Below are 27784 nucleotides of genomic sequence, written 5' to 3'. Positions count from 1 at the left end.
TTCTGACACTATTCCCTGCCAGAATCATTAATTATTTACCAAATTTGTCATGTATAAATGGAGAATATGTGTTTTCAGAAAGAAATTGGCCAAAAAACATCAAAATCCATTTTCCGGTGAAAAGTTCAGTTACTCAGTCAAATATGACAAATATTTCGAACATTTTTGCATTCTGTCAGTCAGTGAAAAAATACGTTTCTGCATTATCTAAATAAGTTCTTAGTTATACTAAATTTCCTCAATTTTAATGATATTTCTGTCTCTTTTTTTCGTAATGCATAAGGAATGATTGGAGTCTGATTTTTGGATTAATTGGGGTCTGCTATCTGTGTTACTGATTAAAATTAAAGAGGGCATATAAAACAGTAGGTAGTACTCTGTCTACATTATCCTGCATACAAAATGAGGCCCATACATCAGCGCAGATAAACTACAGTTACCAACAACTTCACTTGTTACATATGTACTAGGCTTCCTCATCAGTTAGTAGAGCACAACACTCAAGAGCATAGGTTCAAGTCCTCGGCACAGTGTGCATTTGCAAAACAAGCAGAAAATTGCTTGTGGTATTTATAATAAACATAATCTTAATCAGTTTTCATTGGTCTAGTATCTTCTTTTCCTTAAGTTTCATAGTAAATGGCAGAGTTTCTTCTTAGCAGACATTTTGGCCCCTTCCACTCCCACAAAAATATTATTTTTCCCATATCTGTCCAACAATAAGTATGTAGGATGTTCAAAACAAATGCAGGTCAAGAACTCATTTTAGGAAGAATAGGATAAAATATTTGCAGAAAATTATCCATGATGTTCAGTCGTAATAAGGGACAGGGATTTCCAGAGTTAGGGCCCTTAATACTAGTTTGAAAAAAAAAAAATGGGCAGATGACTTATTTTAAGGAGACATCTATGTCCACTTGACACATCATGTAAAAGTAACTGAAGTTGGTTGAAATTCAACCTAAAAGTATTGGTTTAAAGTCTTAGCACATGTTTGACATTGGTAGTAAGGAGCAATAAATCCTAGTATTGGTTATTAAAGTATTTATGTCTCCCACATGTAGTGGGGGAGACATATTGTTTTTTTGCTGTCTGTCAGCCTGTATGTATTTGTCCATGCTACTCCTCTAACACCACCAAGCAGATTCACACCAAACTTCACACAAGTGATAATTATGAAGCCTAGTTGTGCATATTGTCAATATGTTCCAGTCCAGTGAGTTTCAGGGCAGTAATAGCCCTTGATTGTTCAAATTTTATTGTGTTTTGGTCACTATTCTTATATTATTAGGCAGATTCCAACAAAACCTTACAGGAATGTTCAGTGCTTCCGATTAATTGATTTTAATTGGAGTTATGACATTTGATTTCTCTTATTTTACCTTGTCTGCACAACAGTTACTGCTTCTGGTTACCACAAAGAGGAATTACTAAATATAAAAAAAAGTGATAATTGCCCAGCCTAGTTGGCATATCATTGTCATGATCTAGTTCAGTGATTGTCAGCAGAGTTACGGCCCTTGATTTGTCAAATTTTATAATATTTTGGCAACTTCTCTTACATTATTTGGCTGATTTCCACCAAACCTTATCAAAGTGATCAGTGCCAAGTATAATTGTGCATAGTGTCTGTATGTTCCAGTTTATTGATTAACACAATACCATTAGACCAGAGTTCAGTGGTCCGAGTGGGAAGGGTAGTCATGCAAATCATCAGCATGCTCTGACAGGGGGAGTTATGACTTATTCTAAAATGTCTGTGCTATTTCGCCTTGTGTTTGGAATTCCACCAAACTTCACTGGAGTAACCAGTGCCAAGCCTAGTTGTGTATGTCATTGGAATTTTATGGTTCAGTGAATTTTCCTGGAGTTATGGCCCTTAATTTGTGCCATTTTACAGTGTCTGCTTGGTATGAAGAGGGAGACATACATTTTTGTGATAAAACAACCTCTGGTTATATACATCTTGTAATTCAATTCAATATTTATTGCATAATAAGGCCATCGGCCCATACACAAACATATACAACATATAATTCATTCGATGTGCATGTGGTTATAGTAAACAGTACATGTACTATGACTTTCTCAAACTCTACTTCATGGTATATTTGAATTACTTGTTATAATTTAAGCAAATATTTCAAGGTAAGCATTTCTTTCCTTAAAGGAATAATAAATGTACATAGCTAAGTTACGTATCAATATTTCGTTTTCGGTTGACATTAAATTATAATATTTATCGATAGAGGGATATTGAAAATAATACACTGGGATATATTTTGAACGGACACCAGAATATAAAGGACATACCATAATAAAATGATATTCATCTTCTAAAACAGTTTCACAGAATGGGCATACACGATATTCTCTGGAAATATTGAAATGTCTTCCTTTTTCCACTAACAAATTGTGCGAGGAGCTCCTAAAGCTAGCAATACATTGCCTAAATTTATTTATATCTATTAAAGTTACATATTTCTCAACAGTGTAATGATTCTTAAGCTGTGAATAATGATGCAATTTACTACTGTCAGAGCACCTAGCGCACCATGTTTGAATATACTGATCTTTCAAGCACTGGACATATTGTACCAAAAATAACTTTGGATTATCAACTTGCTGTGATTCCCATACATATCCCAAACCATTTGAATACAAATTATTTCTTACATCAGTCACCCAATTGTTATACCCAAGTCTATCATAACAAACTAACATTTCATAACACAACCTCGTAAATCTTTCTCTTGGAAGACTTAACAGCCTAATCCAATATTTGATACACCGTTTTGATGAAAAAACTCTCATAGGGTATCTACCCAAATCACCAAGAATTACATCTTTACAAGCATTGTTATGCACATTTAAAAAACGTTTACAAGCGAATAACTGAACTGTTTCAATACATTTTGGCATTTTAAGACCCCAAATTTCAGATCCATACAACATAATTGCTGAAATCTTTGAATCAAATACTTTAAAAAATGCATTATATGGTAAACAAGATGTATGTTGGAATGAATTTAATATGTATAAAAGCACCTTCTTTGCTTTGACAGACATTGCCTCGGCCATACTGAACAATGACAATCTATTTGTGAAGTAAATACCAACATAAGTAAAACCATTAACAATTTCTAGCTGACTTCCATTATACATCCATTTTTCTTTCCGAGCTAACTGACCGCCACGCTTGAATACTAGAACTTTTGTCTTAGTGATATTTACAACAAGTTTACTTTTATTACAAAATTGATGTAAATAATTTAACTGATGTTGCAGACTGACAATTGTATCGGCCATTAAAGCGATGTCATAAGCAAACATTAACAAGAACACTTCAACAATATCAGGAAATAATTGGATTCCTCTTACATCATTTTCACGGAGCATAGTATGCAATTCATCAATAAACATTGCAAATAAAACAGGGCTAAGGCTACAACCTTGGCGTAATCCAGTCGGACAGTCAAATATATTTGACAACCCTTACAGAAGAAAAAGGCCTGCTGCGTACTCTTGCTGTGTACATACAGCGTATATGATGCGTACATGATGTGTACTGAAATCAAGGGCTTTAAATAGTACGCAGGATATACACCGCACATACACCGATAGTACGTTTGTAGTACACTTTTGACATGCAAATGAGCTCTGCCGCGTACTACTTGCTGTGTACATGCTGTGGACTACATAGTACACAGGATGTACGCTGGAGGAATTTAGTATGCGGGAAATAGTACGCAGCATGTACGCGGCATATACACTTTTCACATGCAAATGAGCCTGCGGTGTACTACCCCTGCGGCGTACATGCTGTGTACTCCTGCGGCGTACATGCTGTGTACTCCTGGCCCGAGTCCTGCGGCGTACATGCTGTGTACTCCTGCTGCATACATGCTGTGTACTCTTGTGGCGAAACTGCTGTGATAATGTAAACTCCTTACCCCACCAACTTTCGTATGCAAATGCTGATCATTTGGACAGAAAAAAAACAGAAAAAAGATAAGTGACATGCATCAATAAGTATTTACCCTTACCAAAATAATATAGATTGATGTTATCAAATAAATTAGTATGCTTTTCTTCATCCACTTTTCAATGAAATAAATCAATTTTTGTAGCATGTAATTTGGTAAACATTTGAAGAAAATGGCGTAACTGCTTCAAGGGGAAACAACTTTAATGCAACTAAATATAAGTGTTATGATTTATTATAGACGATGTGTGCGTAGTATGAATTTATTTTGATTAAAATCCATCTGAGAACAATCTAGGACTGGAATTATATAAGCATTTATACACATTTACGTCCGTAAAAAGTAGCGCACCAAAAAATTTTGGATTGATTTTTTCCAATAGGGCGAGCGCAATTAGCCAAAAACGTTCTGAAAATATACGAGCGGCAAATCCGATGAACAACTTTTTAATTTGGTGAGGCCTTAATGAGTTAACATAATGAGCATTAAAGCCTTTATAAAACATGATAGAATGGTGTTTTGCTTAAGAGTATTCAAATAACAGTGAGAGCTATTAATTCTTCTCATTCGGGCGCTGTTGAGGCATTATCTTGGTAATTATTTCATGTATTACTAAATGTAATGCAGCGAAGTTCAAATAAGGCTTTTCAATTATCCAAGTTAGAAAGCTCCAGGATTAATTCAAAATGAAAAAGAATATATTTTAACACTGCATGCAAGGTGCAGCTCAGAAGTCACAAAGATGTAAGCTTCACAAATGAACATTGCAAATAGTTTGGCAAATTTTCATTGTTCAGAATACCGGTAATCTGAACTATTCTATGCTATTAAGATAAAAGTTACTCGGAAATCAAGTTCTTGCTTCAAAAAAAAAAAAAATGTACAAATCCGTCCTGCATGAAGTGTACTTCAAACTTTTACCTAAAAAAAAATCAAAGTATAAACACCAAAAGAAAATGAGCAAGTCCCTCCCGCGTATATGAAGTTTACTTCAGACTTTAACTTATAAAAAAAAAACTAAGTATAAATGCCAAAAGAAATTGTACAAGTCTTTCCCACGTATATGAAGTTTACTGCACAAATTTCAAAGTATCTGCGGTGTACATGCAGTGTACTATTTTCATGTACAAGTCTCTCCTGCGTACATGCAGTGTACTCCTTAAATTTTCAGAGTCTGTGCTGCGTACTTGAAGTGTTCTAGTGACCTCCTGCGTACATGCTGTGTACTCGTCGAAATAGTACGCGGCATGTACGCGGCATGCGGTGTATGTAAAATGTACTCCTCTGGCGTACTACTGTGTTTGCGGCATATACACAGCAAATACGCAGCATGTACGCCACAGAGGCTTGCTTCTGTAAGGGAAACCATCAATGGACCTTACACACACTTTGACTGAAGTGTAAATTTCTTGTATAGACTTATACAGGTTTCCCTTGATATCTTTACATTTTAAAACATCATATAATATACATCTATCCACAGAATCAAAAGCTTTCTGGAAATCCACAAAAGCTACATACATAGGCCTCCTTTAAAATTCAAGTATTTGTTTACTATAGAATATACAGTTTGATTATCTCAAGATTACAGTAGGTATCTGTAGAAGTTAAACTGAAAAATGAAAGGACTAGCCCCCCATCAGTCAGTGCTGACAGCTTTCTTCCTGTTTATGTTGTGTTAACATGATAAATGGCCCAACAGTTTTTCAACAACAAAAAAATGCTTTAATTAAATTTGACAATGGAGTAGTAAATTAACAATTGCATGTCATATGGCATTTTTTGTATCTCCTTGAGAGAGAGTAATGGACTGTAACTTTTTGTTTTGCAGACACAGCAGCTTTGAGTCAAGTTTTAATACTAAAGTTAATTTTATGGGGATTTCAAATGGGAATTTAATTAGTTTATCGGAATATAAAATCAATTAATCATAAAATCCATGAAAATAAGTCCTTAAGTCCATTTCCTCCCACCACATGGACTGGAAAAAATTATTTCACGGTACTGCACACATACAGAAAGACACATCCTAAGACTGGTTTTGGGAACTATAGACCTCTAGCTCAGAGGTCAAGGCCACTATTTAGAAGACAGATATTAACAATGTTGTTTTTCCTTTCCATTTCATAATGCAACCTTCCATCAAGGGATTTAGTATTAGCATACATAGCAAAATTCCAACATAAACATTTTGGGTTAAAATATATTGCATGTATATAGCATACTAAGTACTGTATACATGGATATTAGACTGCAGTGCTAGACAGTTACAAAAATTTAGTCCCCTTCCTGCAAGGGACTCTGCCTTGCATGTCAGTACTTCATTCACTTGTAAACTAAGGATTTTATCAGACAAGTGATTGTCCATCTGTACAAAGGGGTATTTGCTTTTCTGATGTATTGTGAAATAAGATTATACTGTACTCATGTTTGTTTTTCCCTTTCAGTCACCAATGTCACCATACCCACCAGCAGGAGGCTTATCACCAGGCGGGATGCCGATGCACAACTCTCCATATATGAATCATACACTCCAAGGCCCTATGGGTCAACATAGTCCCGCCATCAGTAGTCCGGGGCTCTTACAACCCCCTGTTGGTACCCCGAATCTCAGCCCTAGACCCAACTCAACTGGTGAACAACTTTTAATTTCTAACAAGTAGTATTTAATGTTTCAGTTGACATATTTATAGTTGTTACAATTAATCTTCTTGAATAACAGTGCTTGAGTTAAGTTACATCATACTTTGATACAAGTTGCAATATTTCCTGTTCATACATCAACCAGTTTAGTATACATAACTGGATAAATGTAAGTAACTGTTTATGAAATAAGTATAGTTAAACCACTTAGAGAGTTTTGAGAAGCTAGCATCTGATTGGCTATTTATGATGTTGATGATGATGAATGGACCAATGGTAACGCAGCATTTTTCTTAGACAGGACTTCAGACTCAGTAGTATGACCTTGAATTTTTGTGAACTGAGGTTACTTGATAGTACAGTAAAAATGAATTTTGCAGGGAATATGGTGGACATGAGTCACTCTCCTACGCCAAATGGTTACCACCGAGCTTCACCTTGTTCATCTCCCGGTGTCATGGCAACAAAAGGAATGGCGCGTCAGTCGCCTCCAATACACGGACGTCCGCCAACTAGTCATCCTGGCCCACCTCGCCTCATGGTACCTGATGGAAGGAACAACATGATTAACTCTGAGGTATATTGTGTGAATAATTATCATATCTTTATTATACCTAACCAAACAAGTTATTTGGGCTGTATTGGATTTACTTTGTTACGTAGATACGTCATTTGTTCCCTTGTTACTGTCCCGCAACATTTAGTTAATAACATGGTTTCACATTTAGGCAACACAAATCGTCCATGTGGGCCTCTGCATAAATAGGTTTAAACAATCAGATGACAAGAAATGTGAAATTGCAATATTTACAACCAAAAAATAAGACATTTAAATTGCAAACAATATAATTATACAATTAAATTCAAGCAGAAATTTGAACATAAAGAAAATATGTTAGCAATAAATCATACTAGGTGTGCAATATCTTGACATATAAGGATGAAATGGAAACATAAATACAGTTTAAGTGTATTATACTGTGAAATTGTTGATAGTGGTGGGGGACCAATTTTCATGGATTTCGTGTTTTCGTCGATTCACGAAATTAAATCTCAACAAACAAGTTCTTTCACCAATTTATATTTCAGTGAAATAGCCATTTTGAGCAAAACCACAAAATTTTATACCCACAAAATTAGAATATTTCACAGTATTATATTTTGAGAAACTGATCTTCAGATTTTATGTCGATATTGTCTTATTGATATAGGCAGCATTTGTGAAAAATTGTCAGATGATTAGGTGTGGAGAGCAGAAATTCTCTTTAAGTGTTAACAGAAAATGTCTATAACCAAACCTATAGGCATAATGCCATGTTAAAAGGACAGTACTTTTAGCCTCAGAATTACAGATAATTTGTTGAGAAGGTATCTTAATATATAGAATTACTTGATGAATCCACGAAGTTTCACAAAATGAAACTATTAACGTTATTAGGCATTAAGCACTCTTTAGAAAAACAAGGGACTTGGATTACAGGAGTTTTTCTGTGTCTGAAGATTAGGCTTTACCTTTTTTTGCAGAGTAATATCTGAAGGTACTCTTGTATCGCGTGACTGCATGAAATCGAATTCTACATATCACTTACTTCACTTTCTAGCATTGTCTTTACTTTTGTTTTTGTTTTTGCCTCGTAGATGAAAATTTCTCACAAAATGCCGTCTTAATTGGAAGACTCGTTCTGCGACAGCTGAGTTCTGATACTAATGAGATCAATCATATCCCTCGAGCCGTCGAGGACAACGTCCGCAAATGATCTACAGTGCAACCTGAGAAAACTAAACAAAACAACCTGAGAAAACTAAACAAAACCGTTCAGACAGAAAAATTTCCTAGGTTATCCAGTATTCTCAGATCAGGCTTAATTTCTCATATATGTAAACTTTCTTGGATCTGTTTAACATAATTTAAAGGTGGCAGTCCTTGAAACATGTTTCCAATTTTTGATTGATCTTTTATATGCAACATTTTTCATGCAGTGTCTGAGTTTTTAAAGTAGCACATCATGATAGTGACTGAAGTTGCAATTAAATCTACATTATGATAAATTTTGAAACTTTAAATGTTGCAACTATTCCAAGATAAGTAATTTTAGAATTAGCCATCAATTAAAAGTGAACAACACCCAAATTGGTAATTGTCAAAGCTATTTAACTGTGATATTTGATCACTGTTGACTGTCAAGCAGTATTTTTTGTGGTACACAGTAAAAAATGATGATAAAATTTGAGGATCCTTTGGGCTATTTTTTCATGGTTTACTATGATTGCATATATTACAAGTAAATCATTCCGTATTTAGCATAGGGTACAATTAAAGTATAATAAATTTGGGACCAACATTGCCATACAAAATTCTCAGATTTCAGGTTTGGTCAGAATATATCACATTGAAATAAGGAAGGATATTTTAACAGATAATTGACTTGCAGAAGGTCATATGTTGAACCCAGTGTCTTCCTCTAGTATAAAAATCTGCAAAAAAAAAAATCTGTTTGAGTTTAATTGTCAGTGTGATTAAACCAAAAGAAAAAGATGCAAACAACATAATTATGACCTTTATCCTCAGTGTGGCTTTAAGCACATCTAAAAACAAGAAATGGTTACATTACACAGCCTGGTAGAGATATAAATTGAACAGATCAATCTCCTCTTTTTGTACTGTCAGTCGCCCTTAAAAAGGAAAATGTATTGGTCAGGTTGTTTAAAACCCATTGTCTTGCCAAATTATATTTCCCAGAGTTCCCTGTAGTATACACAGTTTTTATTTCTAATTAGATACATGTCAAACTTGAAAACACACATCAGCACATAACAAAGCGCAGATACTAAAACAATTAGTACTCTCTGACCTGCATTAGCGTTCTACTGTATATAGTGTGACCCTGCTTATGATAGACATCTTCAGGTATAACCATTGGAATTCCCTTAAAGTGAAGAATTATGTAGCATGACCCTGTCTTACATGGTCATTGGCCAGCCCAAATTTGTCAAAATACACTAAAACATTCCTAAAAACCTAATGTGAAAAAAAATTGTACTATGATTTGTAGTGGTTACTTTCAGTCCCTTTGATGGCTGTTATAAGCAGGTTAGACTGTATCTTAGATCAGAACAAAGAACAGACTGGTATATTTTTACTAAGAATTGAGCACAGCCTTAATACATTCACTTCCATGTATTGTGTAAGTCATAAAGTCACACTATTTCAAAGTGATACATTTGCTATGATAGGTAATTGAAAAATAAGTTCTGATTTTTGCAAACTTTTGTATAATCTGGTTGTCATAAAAAAGTTAAGTAAGGAATTGATCTTCAGGGGAAAAAAGTTGTCTTTTAGGGAGATATTTGCTCAGCAGAGGGTTAGGCTGCATGAAAAAATCAGTAAAACTTCTATGTAATATAAAAAAGTATCATTAAAGAATGTTACCTGAAATAGAATCTTAAAGAATATTATTCTAAATACCAGACCAAAACCATCAGTAAATAAGCTGCTGGTAGACCAAAGTATGAAGTCTTTAAAACTTTTAACCTGCTGGCACCAAGTGATTTTGCCTTTGTGACCAGTGCAGACCAGCAGGCTGATCATGGTCTGCACTGTTCCCTATTCAGTCTGTAAAATTTTAGTGACCATCCCTTCAAATAGTTACTGTTACTGCCCAGATTGAATGCTAGACCAGTCCATAGAAATTTAGCAGGGAAAAGGTTAATATGCATTTAAAGTATGTTAGGGGTTGATGAAGCAAATATATTTAAAGGGAGATAATAGGTTATAGAGTGGTATATCCAGTTAACTCAGGAATTCCAATCTTGATCTTGCTTTCTGTGTGAACAATCATAATATAATTGCTATTGCTTTGGCAAGCTGAGAACCAGTGTCATTTTGAGCTGGGGAAAGGAAACTCTTCAGTGCGGTTTCCAAATCCTTCGTCATTGAGTTGTTAATAATTATGTTTACATCTCTGGGTGTATACTTCACAGTATAAGGTTGACTGTTGTTCTCTGATTCAAGTGAGAAAGTTGTTATTTACTTGTTGAGAACAAGTTAATAGTGATACTGACTTACAGTATACAACTGAAATAATGTGGAATCCAATAAAAAACAAAGGTTACAGAGAATTGGAAAATCTAAGCTCATTACTTTACAACTGAAATACATAAGCAGAGCAATATTGATCTGGACTTCTTTGTTTTTGTTTAGTTTATTAAATGATAAAATTTGTCGTAGTATTAACCACCTCTCGCAATAATAATGGTTTGCCAAAATCGAATGATAGATCAGTCCATCATTAGAAATTCAGCAAGGTAAAGTATTTGCTGGAAATTAAATACAATGTATGATAAAGCACAAATATAAAAGTTTCCCTAGACTATGTCAATACAAGGAAAGGTGCAGTGATTTTTCATTTCCTGCATGCTTAGACTGCAAACATTGGGTCTTTAATTGTAAATATTTAAAGAACGCCAATTGTTTGTTTCAATTTCCTGTTAATAGTAACCTGTATGAAAATGGTCAAATATCTTGTGCCATTTTACAGCTGAAAGCAAGAATATAACTTTACATAGTAAAATACCTCGGGTAATGTGATCTATAAGATTTAGATCTACATTTAAATAAGTTTTTGATATATACATTGTATAATAGAAAATGCATAACTAGAAGAAATTTGACACAATGTAAACTAATAAAAAGCCACAAAACATTGTAAATTGTAGCCATCGTTATTGGTATAAAGATGTATTTTGACATAATTGACTTGAGGCATTACTATTAATAGCTAATTGTTACTATTAATAGAACATTGTTATTAAAGCAAAAGGTTAGTGACAGCTTGTTTGTCAAACAAACACTTAACAATTGTATGTACTACTCACCTGTATGTTAACAGGTCAAAAGTAGATATCAGTTTAGAAAAGCTTGGTGATTTTGAATTTGGACAGAAAAAGCAGCATGCTTCCTTATTAAGAGGTGCTTGCCATTATAAAGAGAGGTCATAGACTTCTGCCACTAATTAGGAATTAAATAGCTTTTTCATGAAACCTTACCAAGTTCTAAAGAACCCCTGCAGTGGGTTACTAGAATGTTGTTGACGAATCTCAAAATATCAAATCAAATCAAATAACCCAAATTGCTCGTTTGTCAGAAATTGATCTCCTTCTTCCAACAAGGCAGCAAATGACTGTTTTATTAGAAGAGTTTTCAATCCACTTCTGGTGCTTCTTTACATTGTATTTTTAGAGCATCTGAACCAAAGGTTCATTGTGAGCTATTGTGATGTTGCATCTGTGGTCTGGTGTTAGCTTTTTACTTTGAACAACCTCTTGTCATGAACCACATCTAAATTTATTCAGATAGTTTAGCTTGGCCTCTTTATGCAGCTAGCGGAGCTAAAAATAGAAAAAACCTTGAACGGACTTCTTTGCGTGAACCTCTTGATGGATCTTCACCAAACCTGGTCTGTAGTGTTTTTAATCTTCTATCCAGTATGTTCAATTGGTACAGCATGCCACCATAATATAACTTATAATGAACTGCTTTGTGGATTTACTCGAGACTTGCTCAGACTCAAGGTCTAAAGGTAAAGGTCCTCCTCAGGTGAGTGACTAAGGCCCATTTGGACCCCTTATTTCCATCTCTGTAGTTTAAGTGAAGATTTGGTAGGTAGAGGTGGCAATGTTTGGTCTGAAAATTGTCAGAAATAATCAAATATGTAGGCGTTGAAGTAATGGAAGCAACACACCTGTCTGGTTTGTTAATGGTAAGTGATTTTGCAATGTCCATACAGGTTTCATCCATAAACCAAGCTGAGAAAATTACAGTATAAGTTTGCTTGCAGTTAATAGTTACTTGCTTTATTGCAGATGCAGCACTCACCGGGTGTGCCGGCCGTGTCGATCTCAACACCCAGTATTTCACAAGGGACCGGATATCACTCACCAGTACCGTCATATCACAACAGTATGTATATATCATTGTTATGGGTTTCCGTGGAGGAGTTGTTACAGTCGCTGACTTGAAATATCTTCCTCCTCATCACCTTGTTTTAAATCCACTTTGTTGTAGAATTCTTTCAGAGAAAGCTGTCCAGTGAATGTTGGAATTCTCTTGGTTCTATCCAGTTACCAGTCCATGTTTACAGTGGTGTCTGGAGGGACACCTTAGTGGTTCTACCCATTTACCAGTGACCCATGGTTTCAGTTATGATAGGAGGGACACCAGGTGTCTTCCTATACCCAGTTATCAGTTAAAAGGGGTAGAGTAACAAAATTTATAGGGTATTTTGCTTATGTTTCCAGAATATAGTAATGAAGGTCAATGAAAATCTGTTCTAAGAACTTTTTACAAAATAAAATAGATTTTACAAAATGTATTAGGTAGTTAAACCAGTTTAAGTAAAATCGAACATGTTTTTCAGATGATTACAGTATGAATTCAGGGGACAGTATGGGGGCTGGTGGCCCTGGGGGCACGATCCAGCAGAATTATAGTCCCCAACCTAGTCCCCATCACTGGAGTCAGGGGTCACTGACCAGCGGAATCCCCCCAGGTGGGGGAATGCAACAAATGCAGGGGTAGGTGTAGGCAGTTTGCCTTTCCGTATATGCCAGCAGTTATTTTTAGCTCACCTGTCACATAGTGACAAGGTGAGCTTTTGTGATCACCCTTCATCCGTCGTCCGTGCGTCAACAATTTCTTGTCTGCACGATAGTGGTTTCATTTATAATTTTATTTTAACCAAACTTGCACACAACTTGTATCACCATAAGGTGACAGTTCCTTCCTTGAACTGGCCAGATCCCATAATGGGTTCCAGAGTTATGGCCCCTGAAAGGGCCAAAATTAGCTATTTTGACCTTGTCTGCACAATAGCAGCTTTATTTATGATTTGATTTTTACCAAACTTGCACACAACTTGTATAACCATAAGATCTTGGTTCCTTTCTTGAACTGGCCAGATTCCGTCATGGGTTCCAGAGTTATGGCCCCTGAAAGAGCCAGAATTAGCTATTTTGACCTTGTCTGCACAATAGCAGCTTCACTTATGATTTGAATTTAATCAAACTTGCACAAAACTTGTGTCACCATAAGATCTTGATTCCTTAGTTGAACCGGCCAGATCCCTTAATGGGTTCCAAAGTTATTGCCCCTGAAAGGGCCAAAATTAGCTATTTTGACCTTGTCTGCGAAATAGCAGCTTCATTTATGATTTGATTTTAACCAAACTTGCACACAATTTGTATGACCATAAAGTCTTGGTTCTTTTCTTGAACTGGCGAGATTCCATTATGGGTTCCAGGGTGAACTTGCACAAAACTTGTGTCACCATAAGATCTTGTTTTCTTTTTTAACTGGCCAGATCCCATTATGGGTTCCAGAGTTATGGCCCCTGAATGGGCCAAAATTGGCTATTTTGACCTTGTCTGCACAATAGCAGCTTCATTTATGATTTGAATTTAACCAAACTTGCACACAATTTGTATGACCATAAAGTCTTGGTTCTTTTCTTGAACTGGCGAGATTCCATTATGGGTTCCAGGGTGATGGCCCCTGAAAGGGCCAAAATGTGCTATTTTGACCTTGTCTGCAGAGACAATCAGGGTAGATAACTATGGACTGGTGTTATGTCAAATTACCTCCCTTTATTTCAAATTAAAATGGGTATATCTCCATAACTAATGAAGATACTGATCTGAAATTTCATTTATGTCAACAGATTTATTTGGCAGATCCTTCTTTTGTTCACTTACAATATTAATTTTTTTAATTACTTCCCTTTTACGTTACTATAAATAGCTTATTTTTAGTAACTTTTTTATTATTGGCCGTAGGGAAAAACCGTGACCACTTTTCTGTGGTACAACATGGATGGTACCTCCAATTTTTAGGTGTATTTTGGCATATCTGTACCTTGTAAGGTTTTTTTTTCTTTTTGGTTAAATTTCTTCCCTTTGTTGTTCCTGTCCTTTGGACTTTGATATTTTACTGAGGACCTTCTTGTCCTCAAGTGTAATGATAACAGGTAAGCAATATAGGGCCATCATGGCCCTCTTGTTTACTACCATATTTCACCATATAAATGCAGTCTCCCAAAAATCTACCCCTCCCCTCCCCTTAAAATTACCTAAGAAATTGTTTTTTATGTCATAAGTGAATTTAAGTATTATTTTTAAAGCTTTATAAACTTGCAGTTCAAAAAAAGTGTATTTCTGAATAAAAAATACCTCTTGCAAAATGCAAGGCACTGTGTTGAGGCATTTATTTGGGGATATATGGTATATGCTCTATATAGACACTGTGATATTGCCCTTTTGCAAGCATCCCAAACAGAATAACTGTTACCAGCACAAAGTAGAACTATTTTAGAGGAAGGGCCACAGTAAATGATGGGTTCACTGGCTACTTTTCCCACCATCTTAGGCCAGATCATATGTCTCTAACCTAATGCAAACAAACAATAAAGCATGTAAAATTGTTAAATTAAGCATATTTCATATTTTGATATTCTATCAAATTTCACATAATATCTACATAAGAAAAAATATATTTCAGACAGTTATTTTATGGTTGATTAAAATCATTTTGTAAAGTTCAGATATGAAGGAATTAATGTCTTGAGGGCACAGCCTCAGTGGTATTATGTTATGCACTGAATGACAATGATTTTATTAAAGAGAATTTCACTGAGATTTAGTATTTTGATTCTAAGGTAACAGTATGGATTATTATCTCTATCGGTGACAACATCCACCAAGTATTTGCCGGTTTTAGGTGACTTTCTTTTTTAACAGGCCGCTATGATGTTTAATGCAGTGACATAATGAGTGCGACTTTCTTACACAAAAACGTCACTAAAAATCAAATTGGGGTCATGTTAGAATATTTTATATCTCCACTCTTGAATTCTGCCATTTGTTGCAATTCTATCACCAGCACTTCCCCCAATATTTAGATGGTTTTCCTTTTTAGCTCACCTGAGCAATGCTCAGGTGAGTTTTTCTGATCGCTCGAATTTCGGCGTCTGTCGTCTGTCTGTCTGTCGTCTGTCAACATTTGGCTTGTGTATGTGATAGAGGCTGTATTTTTCAACTGATCTTCATGATATTTGGTCAGAATGATTACCATGATGAAATCTAGGCCAAGTTTGGAAATGGGTCATCTGGGGTCAAAAACTAGGTCACTAGGTCAAATCAAAGAAAAACCTTGTGTATGCGATAGAGGCTGTATTTTTCAATTAATCTTCATGAATTTTGGTCAGAATGATTACCTTGATGAAATCTAGGCAGAGTTTGAAAATGGGTCATCTGGGGTCAAAAACTAGGTCACTAGGTCAAATCAAAGAAAAACCTTGTGTATGCAATAGAGGCTGTATTTTTCAATTAATCTTCATGAATTTTGGTCAGAATGATAACCATGATAAAATCTAGGCAGAGTTTGAAAATGGGTCATCTGGGGTCAAAAACTAGGTCACTAGGTCAAATCAAAGGAAAAGCTTGTATATGCGATAGAGGCTGTATTTTTCAATTGATCTTCCTGAAATTAAGTCAAAATAATAACCTTAATGAAATCTAGGCCGAGATTGAAAATGGGTCATCTTGGGTCAAAAAGTAGGTCACTAGGCCAAATCAAAGAAAAACCTTGTGTATGCGATAGATGCTGTATTTTTCAATTGATCTTCATGAAATTTGGTCAGAATGATTGCATTGATAAAATATTGGTCAAGTTTGAATATGGGTCATCTGGGTTCATCAAAAATTAGGTCACTAGGTCAAATCAAAGAAAAACTTTGTGTATGCAATAGAAGCTGTATTTTTCAATTAATCTTCATGAAATTAAGACAGAATAATAGCCTTGATGAAATCTAGGTCAAGTTTGAATATGGGTCATCTTGGGTCAAAAAGTAGGTCACTAGATCAAATCAAAGAAAAAACTTGCATACGCAGTAGAGGCTGTATTTTTCAACTGATCTTCATGAAATTTTGTCAAAATGATTGCCTTGATAAAATCTACATTGAGTTTGATTATGGGTCATCTGGGGTCAGAAAATAGGTCACTAGGTTAAATCAAAGAAAAACCTTGTGTATGCAATAGAGGCTGTATTTTTCAACTGATCTTCATGAAATTTTGTCAAAATGATAGCCTTGATGAAATCTGGGTCAGGTTTGAATATGGGTCAGCTGGGTTTTAAAACTAGGTTACTAGGTCAAATAATGCGAAAACCTTGTGTATGCAATAGGGGCTGCATTTTACACTGGATTTCATAATATTTGGTCAGAATGATAGCCTTGATGAAATCTAGGTCAAGTTCGAATATGGGTAGTCTGGGGTCAAAAACTAGGTCACTAGGTCAAATCAAAGAAAAACCTTGTGTATGTGATAGAGGCTGTATTTTTCAATTGATCTTCATGAAATTTAGTCAGAATGATAGCCTTGATAACGATAATTGGTCAGAATATTTTTTTCCATGAAATCACTAGGTCAAACATGTTTACACTGTTATGGTGTGTTACGGTGTGTTTCTCAGGTGAGCAACCTAGGGCCATCTTGGCCCTCTTGTTAAGTTAAGCAAGGGCACATAACTGATCTCATATCAGAAACATGTTAGGAGTTTTGAAAGACATAGTAAATAATATATGCATTAATTTACTTGTGACTTTGATTTTATACACAAGAGAATCTTGCTTGTATGTCAGCCATTTTAGAATATCAAGTTTGTCATATTGTATGTTTTGAAGAGAGAATTTCTGTCTGTACTGCCCACACACTTTCTGATTTATGCTGTATTGTTCTGTTCATGGAAATCAATTAAAATGCAAGTGATGTTTTTAAAATTGTGTGAAACTTATAAACAGTTATTGCGTATCTGTTTTTTCTCTGTATATGAAAATTAAAGAGGAATGATCCAATATCATGTAATTTGTCTGTGGTGGCAAGTAAAACTAGGCTGTTTACTGATCTTTCAGTTACTGTTCAGAATAAGTATAGTCTTGGGTATTCTGGGTTATCAGTTTTCCCACTTTCCAATCAAATCTATGTTTGGTTATGGTATTATATGTAATGAGCGGGTTTTAATGTTGAGATTTCCATGATATGTACTGCATTTTTTGTCCATGGTTATGAATTTCCACATTTTATTGGTGACTTAAAATTCCACATATTTGTTCACCAGTAAAGAAAAGGTGACAGTAATTTCCTGTAGTGGTTGTTACAAAATAACTAAGAATTAACATGGATTTGTTTTGAGACATATTATCATAATACTGTGTCTTTACCCATCATGCATCACCCATTGTTCTTTTAGTGTAATGATTATGAAGCTTTTGCATAGTTTACTGGAAGCCAAAAAACCTCTTTTCATAATTTGACCTTGAAAAGTTATGTATTAAAATTGACCTTGGAATAATTATATCTTAATGATAAGTCATCTAGCTAATTTCATTCTTTATAACATTAAATTTTGCAGCCTCTGGTGCCACATTTAGCAGATGTAAAATAATCATTGTGATAAAGCAGCTTTCATTTAGCTGACTTCACTAGTTACTTCCCTTTAAATTTTACCTCTGGCGAATTATCATTGTGATAAAGCAGCTTTCATTTCTATTTTTTTCTCAAAATAATCTTATACTTTGCATTACTTGTGTGTTGTATACTAAAAATTTGATGTATACTCCCTACATTTATTTCATGAATTAACTACTTATGTTTTTTTTTTATCATGAACAGGTCAGGACAGGGCATGGTTAACGCAGGTGCTAATCAAGTTTCACCTTTACTTATAAACACAATGAATCATAGACTTAATATAAAGAGCGAGCCTATATCGCCAACACGTGACTCACACACACCATCTAATCACCTGAGTTTACGACCCCTATCTCAGAATCAAGGTCATTTGTCACCTGGTCATGTTTCTCCACATCTTTCCCAGTCTCCGACGAATTGTCCGTCGCCGTCTGCCACGATGCAGCAGGCGCAGCAACAGCAGCATGCAGCCGCACAGCAGCAACAGCAGCAAGTGCAGCAACACCAACAACAGCAACAACATTGTGGTGGTGGAATGTCAGATTATGATGGTCCGATGATGAAACGACCGCGAGTAGAAGGATGGACAACCTAGCAGATGAATAATTGTTCTTTAGGTTGTATAAATTAAAAGAAAAAAGAAGAATGATTTCCACTGGTTACAGGTACAGGAGTAGTTTGGTAGTGATGTGGTAGTGCTTTGGGGGTCACAATGACATGAAAGTGATAAACATGTTTAAAACATTTAGTATAAAGTGATTTGAAATGTTTTGAATTTTGGATCTCTTGTACAGACATGTTGTTGCTATTTGTAGTTATCATACATACACTGGAGATGCTCGGTGACAAACATTTAACATGTTGACAGTTTTTTGCTACTTTTTGCAATGATAAGGAATCGTTATTGTGCTATTTGTTTATGTAAATTATAAATGCTTTTTAATGATATACAGAATATCACTGTTTATGGCATGTACTTTTGCTTACCTCATTAGTTACTTCCCTTTATTAGAGTTTACAACATTGGGTGCCATTAAACAGATGTAAACTGATCATAGTGATCTAGATGCTTTCATTTTCTTTTGAAGTTTTTGTAGACTAAGTACTGGTCACAGATATGTCAAAGCAGTCATTGATACCATGATGCTCTCATTACATTGCTTTTTCACAAGATCATTGCAGGTTAAATGTACTGTTTTCAAGATATAGGTATGAAGGTAGTAATTCGCTGGAAATGCCTCAGTGATACATTTGAATGTAGTCTATATTGGTATGTAGTGCCATTTTCCCACCTAGTAAAGGCCATTTTCATGCCAGATATAAGCTTTATTGATGCTTCATTGTAAAGAAGAATGTCTGCAGATAATTTTAAGCTACATTATATGCTTCAAAATTTGTGTCAAAGCTGTTTGGTAAAATGAAAGTAAAAGTAGGTATTTCCTGATGTCTTCATATGCAATAGTAGCATTTTCATTATATGTCTCAGTCATGTGACCATGGTTTCATAGCATGGTCAACCCCATATTTATTTGGTATTTTAATTGCCTAAAGACTGACAGTAGTCTTGCAGGAAGTGAAAGGCTAGAAATACTTATAAAAACATGTTATAAATTGTTAATTTTTACATAGAATAGTAACGAAGGCATTTAGTACCTTCTAACCTATATCAAATTGATCAGTTATGTAGAGGCTGTCTGATGACAGTGATAAGTAATTTAAAGTGATTGGTTCCAATATTTTAGCTAAAGTGAATAAAGTTACCAGTTATTAGTTTTCAAAAAATTCTAGAGTAGGAAAAGTTTATACCAGATATTGCACACATTGCATATGACGCTGATTACGCATCTGGCAACAAATTGCCATAATGAAGTTACTGACTGGTATCCTGTGGAATTTGTACAATTGAATCTTGGTATCTCGAATTCAAAGGGATCAGGCGTTTTACTTTGAGATAACCGAAATTTGATTTAGAATGATATTTTGGGCAAGTGTTTTCAGGACGGGTCTTGAAAATGTCTTCGAGATAGCCGGAAATTTGAGATAAACAAGCTGTAGATACTGTGTTTCAGCTGTATTTGATAAAGTGCTAATGAGGGAAAGAAAAAATGATTTTCTGTGTAGATTTATTCCCACTACATATATGATGTGTTATACATGCAACAGTGGTTTTATTTTTTTACCATTTCAAATATTATTGATGTAATGTAGTAATTTTGCACAGTTAAGTTGTATCTTGTTAATAGTATGTTTGTAAATCCCATAAGTTAGTTACATTCCTGCTAAGTGTCAAAATATGTTATCATAACAGATAAGCTGTTTTGGCGCTTACCAAGGTAAATCAGTGATATTGACATTTTGTTGTTATATACATGTGCCTTGTACTGCACACAGTGCACTCAGTATTAACGTGATGCCTGTCCCCTACGGCTGCTCCTTAAATGACGCCTGCTTTTCCTGCCCATCAAATAATGGTTGGTTCCAAACATGCATTTTATTTACCATCAGACCAAATGTGAAAGCTGTTTTTTTTTTTTGTTGTTGTTGTTTCAGGATTCTTTGAAAATTTCACAATAATGTTAAGTTTTAGGCAAGAAAAATGATGCATGTGTGTCTGTGTATGTAAGACAGGTATTTCCTGATCCTAGGTAAAGTACAGATAGTCTGCATGTGCCACTGGTTCTGGAAGCTGTCTTGCACAAGCAGACATAAGCATCATTATACTGTTGAGAAGAGGCCATGTTTTCTTACAGTCTTAAAAGGAATAAATCCAACCAAGAAACTGAAGGCCAGACATTGTGAAAGCACTTTTAGAATCTCTATGAAAGGAAAAGTAGATTTCTTTATTGGGGCAACCACATATCAACCCCTATGTGCACTTACTGTTTGTTATTGTTGAAATGTTATGTCTTGTTGATTTATTCACACCATGTAAATAGCTTGTTGAATATATTCAAATTCCAGCACTATCTGTACTAAAGTACTTCTGATGTGCAGTTTGGGGGTGAGAACCAATGATTGGTGACATCCATACCTCAGTTTACTAGCTCTGGTTGCAAGGTTATCAAATTTGAGTTTGGAGACCAGACACAGAATGCGACATTGCCATTGGCCAATTTCAAAATTGAGTTCAGAATTGACCAATCAAATTGATTGTATTATGAGACTGGTTCTCCAAACTTGGTTTTATAATGTTAGACCTTTGAAGTTGACCAAGCAGTGTCTTAATGCTATCGGTATATTTAACTAAACTAAATTTGTATAACAATGACAGAACAATGCAGGAGAGAAAACACTTTACAAATTACATACCATGTAATTAAATCATTTTAGATTGTTTTTATTTTGATAACTTTATCTACAGTTATACCTTTTAGCACATCATACCTATTTTTGTAGTTTAAATGTGTAAATATATGATAAAATTTTAACTATTTATATGATTTTTACATATTACTGAAGACCTGTTGAACTGTATGTTAAAACAAGCCCTGGAAATCACTTTAACTTTTCATTGACAAATCTGATTGGGGTTATGTAAAATCAAAAACTTTTGGTGTAATAGGAAAATTCAAACAGATTTAGGTGTCATCTTTTTTGCAGTTTTAACTGCATTTATACTAAAGAGAAAAAATATTTGTCATTTGTCAAGTGCCTGAGTTTTGAAAAAAATGAGGGTTCTTATGAAATTAAAAATAATTATGCTCAAATAAATTATGTGATAAAAAATTTGACATTAAGATGTATACAACAATCAAAATAAGAAATTGTTACAGATATATTTATACCTTTCAGGTTTGTAAGAGATATTTACCAATAAAATCTAAATATTATTATATGTACTTGGTGATGTATATGAAAAATTATTTCACTGTTGGATTTCAAACTTGGTAAACAGGCCGGAAAGTGCTGGTGAAATGTTGTTCTGGCAACAGGAGCCTTAAGTTGATGAAGAAAACATATTATAAGAAAATAATTGACTTTTTTTCTATTTTTTTTTTGACACTAATTGGAGTGATAAATTTATAACTTGTATTTGTACATGGATTGAAATGCCGAAATCATTGTTTTCTCATCTCAGTTTCGTGTGATTTAATTGTAACGATATGACTTTGTCAGAATTTTGACTTCATATTCACTTACTGCTTAACATATAATTATCCTCACAGAACTTTTCTCCTGTTATATCTGTTTAATGTTTTGGTACAAAGTATTTTAGTCCAAGCCCAATTGTCTATTTTAACATCAAACGTAACTTTTTATTTAAAATTTTAAAAATCTGATGCCGTTTTGTTACCTTGACATTTTTTTATAGACATTTTATTGATCTCGGCATTTTTTGACTTCACACACGTAGTGCCCAAGTGCAAAACATTGAGTAACTATAAGCATTTGATAAACATTGGACAATGAATAAATCAAAGTATCAATATTTCAGGTTTTTATCCACCAAAATTAGTGCTACAACTTTCATGTAGAATATTTTTGCAACTCAGAGTAAGCTTTGTGGAAAGATACTGCGTGAAATGTATATCTGAAGGAGTAGAAATATTTTCTTTTATTTCTATTACTTCAGTGCATGTTCGTGCAAATTTAAATGTGAAATATGGTAACTAAAGCAAAAATCGTACAAGAGATACTGGGATTGCACATTTGTGTTTTTATCACTTGTATACTTATAGTCACATGAAGATCTCACTGTGTAAATAGACTGGCTTTTATTTAGTGTAAAAAATTGTACATAAAAAATAAGCTAAATAATGTATGAACTTATAAAGTTATTGTTTGATGTAAAAATTGTTTTTTCTGTTAAATTAAGAGGAAAAAAGTATTAACTTACAAAGGAATTCATTAATGATTGTTTCATATTTCATTAATACATTTGATTTATGTTAATTGAAAAATTTATATCAATACGTAATTAATCATTGACATTTTTCTAATTGAATAGATAAGCTAAACCTGTGTTAAGTAGCCAGGAAAAGCAAATACACAGTCTGGCTGCTTAAGGCAAGCAGATGCTTAAGACGTGTTGAAATTAGAACACAAAGTCATTATGGGAAGTAAGCTGACTGGCTGTATTAGACAAGTGACTGCTTAACCTTTATCATGCTGGACACGGTTGATTCTGCCTTTGGGACCAGTGTAGATCATGATCAGCCTGCACATATGTGCAGTCTGATCATGATCTGCACTGATCGCCATTCAGTCAGTGTCTTTTTGGTATGCACCCCTTTTAACAGTTAATGATACTGTCCAAATTAAAAGATGGACAAGTTCATTATAGAAATTTAGCAAGGTAAGGGTTAATATAGGTGTCCACTATAGCAAGTTCAGCTGTATGTCAATTTTATTTTATGTTGTGGTTTGTTTTGTTTCATTTGAGTACAGTATATAATGTAGGATGTTAAAAAAGTTTTGTTTATAACTTTTGTAATTTTAAAGTGAACATGTTTGGTTTTATAGCACAGCATTGCAATATTGTCATACCATACTATTGGATTTTTGGCATGGTAAAAAATTGGACAGTTTTACCTCAAACTATACAGCTTTTTTTCTCATTTGAATAATATTCCCCTTTTATCATATGGCAAAGAACAATTTTTTGCACCTAAGTACTTTGAACTAAATTCACATTAAAACTGTCATAACAAAAGATAAATATTCAAGACTTGTAAGACAAAATGAGAAACAGCACCTTTATTTAATTCATTAATATTACCGATGCACTGATATCAGTGTATATATTACAGTGTTAGTATCATACCATGGTTTGTTTTTAAAATTCAAATTTTGCAGTTCAGTAAGAATGGTAAGTTAAGCCAATTAGTAACCTTGTTCTAAAATATTGGAAGTATGTGTACAAAGGAAAATTCTTGTTCTTTGTCTTAAATGTTGAAATGAGCCGTGCCATGAGAAAACCAACATAGTGGCTTTGCGACCAGCATGGATCCAGCCCAGCCTGCGCGCAGTCTGGTCAGAATCCATGCTGTTCGCTAACAGTTTTTTCCAATTCCAATAGGCTTTAAAAGCGAACAGCATGGATCCTGACCAGACTGCGCGGATGCACAGGCTGGTCTGGATCCATGCAGGTTGCACACCCACTATGTTGGTTTTCTCATGGTGCGGCTCAAAATGGTAATGGAAATTGCAGAGTTTTTGTAGATGAGAATTAAGGTGATTCCTCAGCTTCAGTGGTCTGATATACCTATATACTTATACCTGTTTGAAACCAGGTGTACGGTGGTATTTGTCAAATTATTGGGTATGGTTTGGAAATTTGCCTCTTACATATTTTTTGTAAAACAAGCCAAAAGTGTATGTTTCATGAACCAAACAAATTTCCTGCTGGTAGTAGTGTTTGCACTGACACATTTTTCCAAGTTTTCACAAATACTTCCCAAGAGCTGAAAATATTTTTCAAAGGATTTGATAAATAAATGAATAAATATCAGATGATTTAAGTAAGAGTGGAAGTGTGAATTGTGCATAGAAGTAATGCCATGGTTTTTTTTATTAGAGGTTTTTATACATTTGGTGCATTTTAATACAACTGCAATAAAGCTGTTATCCTAGCTCAAGTTACACTAAGAGATGAAGTTGTCACTTGAAATAGCTTCTCATACAAATTTTTCCTTTAGCATTTCTTGTCTATTTTATTATTTTTTTTGCTTTACATCTTAGCACAAAGTGCTCATAAGCTTTTAGAATTGTTGATTGTCTAACATCCATCTTTCGTTCACAATTTCTGTGAAGAACATCTTCTAAGCCACAAAGCTGGAATGTTCTTTGGGAATTCCTTCAAATCAAGGTCATCTTTGCTAAATTCTGGTTGTCATGGTGACCTAAAGGAAAAACTTAAAACATCTTCCCATTTGAAACAGCAGGTTAATTTTTGAAATTTTACAGCAATATTCTTTGAGTGACAGTTCCTTCAGGTTATGTTGATTTGTTAACAACATGGCTGCAATGAGCTTGAGCTAGTTAACTGTAAATAGTTGTATGGAAAACTTTAAAATACTCTCAGAAAATAATTTTACAGCAATGTTCTATGTGTTACCCTCTGCCAGATTCCTTGTTATTACTTTATTTCCTAAAAAGAAAACATGATCACCATGGGGTAAGGCTAGATCTCTCTATAAGGCTATATGAAAAACTGAAACTTCTGGCCATTAGACTTCATGGGATGATCTGCTTTTGTCAGTAGCTGACCCCAGTCTGCTTAGGGGTCAGTAGGTCAAGGTCAAATTTATTTTGAGACTGTAAGTATATTTCTCATCAGTTTTTAGAGAAAATTAGAGAAAATGGCCATCTAACTTCAGAGGATGATTGTCTGTACTGATAGTTTATACCTTATGCTTTGGTAGTACTTAGGGCAAAGGTCAAGGTCACGGTGTAATTTACATTCTCCATATACCTAGGACAGGTCAGCATAGGTGATGTATGTTTTACAAACAGCTCTTGTTTAATATATTAAGTGCTGACTAGATAGAGTTGGAACTATTAAGTTTTTTTTGCTAGAGAGATTGAAATTTCAGTATCTGTGCATAATGCAGAAACATAAAGACTTTACCTAAAAGTAATATTGTGAATGAATGCTAAAATTGTCCAGTGTTTTACTTGATGGTCACTCAACAGGTGCATTTGCAGGATTTTAAACATTAAAAATAGGTTTTATCCACAAAATGGTGTAAATTTCCAGAAAAATCAGTGTTCTGAATTTTGGCACCTCAGGGGCTTATTGAAATATACCTTGTATAGTCAATCCTAAATATTAGGATGAAGTCTCAACCTATATAATTGTAACTTAGGACAGTTAGTTGGGTAAGATGGGGAAAAAATCAATATTTTTGTTTATATTGTCCAGTTAACTCTGTTGTCGACAGAAAAAAATAGAGATTCTATTTTACTTTATTGCCTTGTACAGTTTTAATCTGGATTAAATTGTATCATTACTCATGTTTTTATTTTTTCATAACAAGGTCATTTTGTTTTGAATTTGTTAGGTCATTTTATGTTTTGTAAATAGTATGTGTCCATGTTGTTGTTATTTACTGTTGTTGTTGTTGTTGTCTTTATTTCTGAAACTGTAATATTCATAATAAAGGCTCTCATCACTTATTTAGCTAACTGAAATGGCAAAATATGTTAAAAAAATGGGGAAAAAATTTAACATGTTTAGAGAGGTTAAGATTACATATGTGCACAAAGGCTTGCAGGGAAAGGAATTACTCAAAATTGGAGGATTATATAGACCGGCCATTGTTGTCTGCATATACCGGTATACATGTCTGAAAATCTTGTGTTTATATTTTCACAGATAATCCCCTAAATCCAAGTAGTTGTGATCCTTTTGTTTGATTCTCATTTGAAAACCCTTAAGGGGACACTAGTGACCATTGGATACATTTCTGGTTAATTTAAGTCACTGGTAAAAGTTGATTCATCACTTTTAAAAAAAACTTACAACATTTAAACATATTTTAGTAAGACTTCCAGTTAATGTTTGAACTATTGCAACCTGGTGCTTTCGTGAATATACTAGTAAACACTATTTCTTCAGTTGTTCATAAACATTTTGAAATCTTAACCTCTCTCTTTTAACACTGCGTTTTACACATTACCATTTATTATTGACAGCATGTGCTTTAAAAGAAGTATTGCATAATGCGGTATATCAAAAGATTTTAGAGATAAGTTGCAAAAAATAATTGCTTAGTGGCAGATGATCCCTAGTCATATTTTCTGATCTAATTATCACTTAATATTTTTTAATCAGTTAAAGAGTGTCAATCAAAAAGGAAAGAATTGCATGTATGTTAGACATAAAAATAATATTGAGCAATATATTTGCACAATGATAGATCTTTTCTTTTTCTGTCTTTCTTTTTTTTGCCAAAATTGAGCTTACTCGGCTTCCATTGATGATGCATCTTTTGGGCTTTTTAATAGTTAAAGTGTCACCATTTGCTGATCATTTTTTGTATTAAATTCATTTAATTGGAACACTCATTTTTCAGACTGTATATGTACAAAGTATACTTAAAATAGTCATTTTCTTTTTGTCACAAAATTCATGTTTTAGTCACGAGTAGTGAGACAGTTTGTATGCGTTTTCATTTTTTTTATTAAAGGGAATATGTGTCTATTTTTTCAATCAAGTGTGCTTATATTTCAATATTTTGGAGCTCTAACGTGGTATCTGTATATTCCTTTTATAGGGAGATAAGACATTATTGCTCCAACATCTATATTTATCTCATCCTAAACTTGTTTTAATTGTGTATTATGAATTGGTAAATAAAGTCTGTGGTAACTTTAACAGCGTTAATTTTTTCTAAACCAATCATCTGCCCACTTGACACAAGTTGAGAAATATGTGAAGCCAGGCTAGAACTTGAAAACCGATTCAATGGCCTACTCTGACTACTAAGTAATCAAACTAAAAATGTACAGTAAAACGGTAGCGGCAGTTTTAGGTAAAAAATTTCCCAATAATAGAATTTGTTCAAACTTTGTGTATGAACACAGTGTCGTGTTAGAAACAGAATTATGAAGAAATCGAAGGTCACTATGCTTGTTCAGGAGTTACCTGCCCTTGAATATGCAAATTTGAAGAAAAATCCAGTTTTAAGGG

At 34.2% G+C, this 27784-nt stretch overlaps 1 protein-coding gene across 6 annotated transcripts in view; it reads left to right on the top strand.

The window, feature by feature from the left end:
- The window catches only part of LOC123565259 (myocyte-specific enhancer factor 2A-like), a 156704-nt gene extending 129235 nt beyond the window's left edge, over window positions 1–27469 (top strand). For all 6 annotated transcript variants that reach the window (XM_053550190.1, XM_053550191.1, XM_053550193.1 and 3 more), the window contains 5 exons: window positions 6434–6620; window positions 7010–7206; window positions 12492–12588; window positions 13046–13202; window positions 18352–27469. In XM_053550190.1, coding sequence (XP_053406165.1) covers window positions 6434–6620; window positions 7010–7206; window positions 12492–12588; window positions 13046–13202; window positions 18352–18745 — 1032 coding nt within the window. In that variant the 3' untranslated portion in view covers window positions 18746–27469. The remainder of the gene's footprint in view (window positions 1–6433; window positions 6621–7009; window positions 7207–12491; window positions 12589–13045; window positions 13203–18351) is intronic.
- The last annotated feature ends 315 nt before the right edge of the window (window positions 27470–27784 follow it).

The sequence above is a fragment of the Mercenaria mercenaria genome, chromosome 8, assembly GCF_021730395.1.
Source record: "Mercenaria mercenaria strain notata chromosome 8, MADL_Memer_1, whole genome shotgun sequence".
Classification (NCBI taxonomy): domain Eukaryota; kingdom Metazoa; phylum Mollusca; class Bivalvia; order Venerida; family Veneridae; genus Mercenaria; species Mercenaria mercenaria.
Note: the sequence above shows the minus strand (reverse complement) of the source record. Positions and strands in the feature narration are given on the sequence as shown.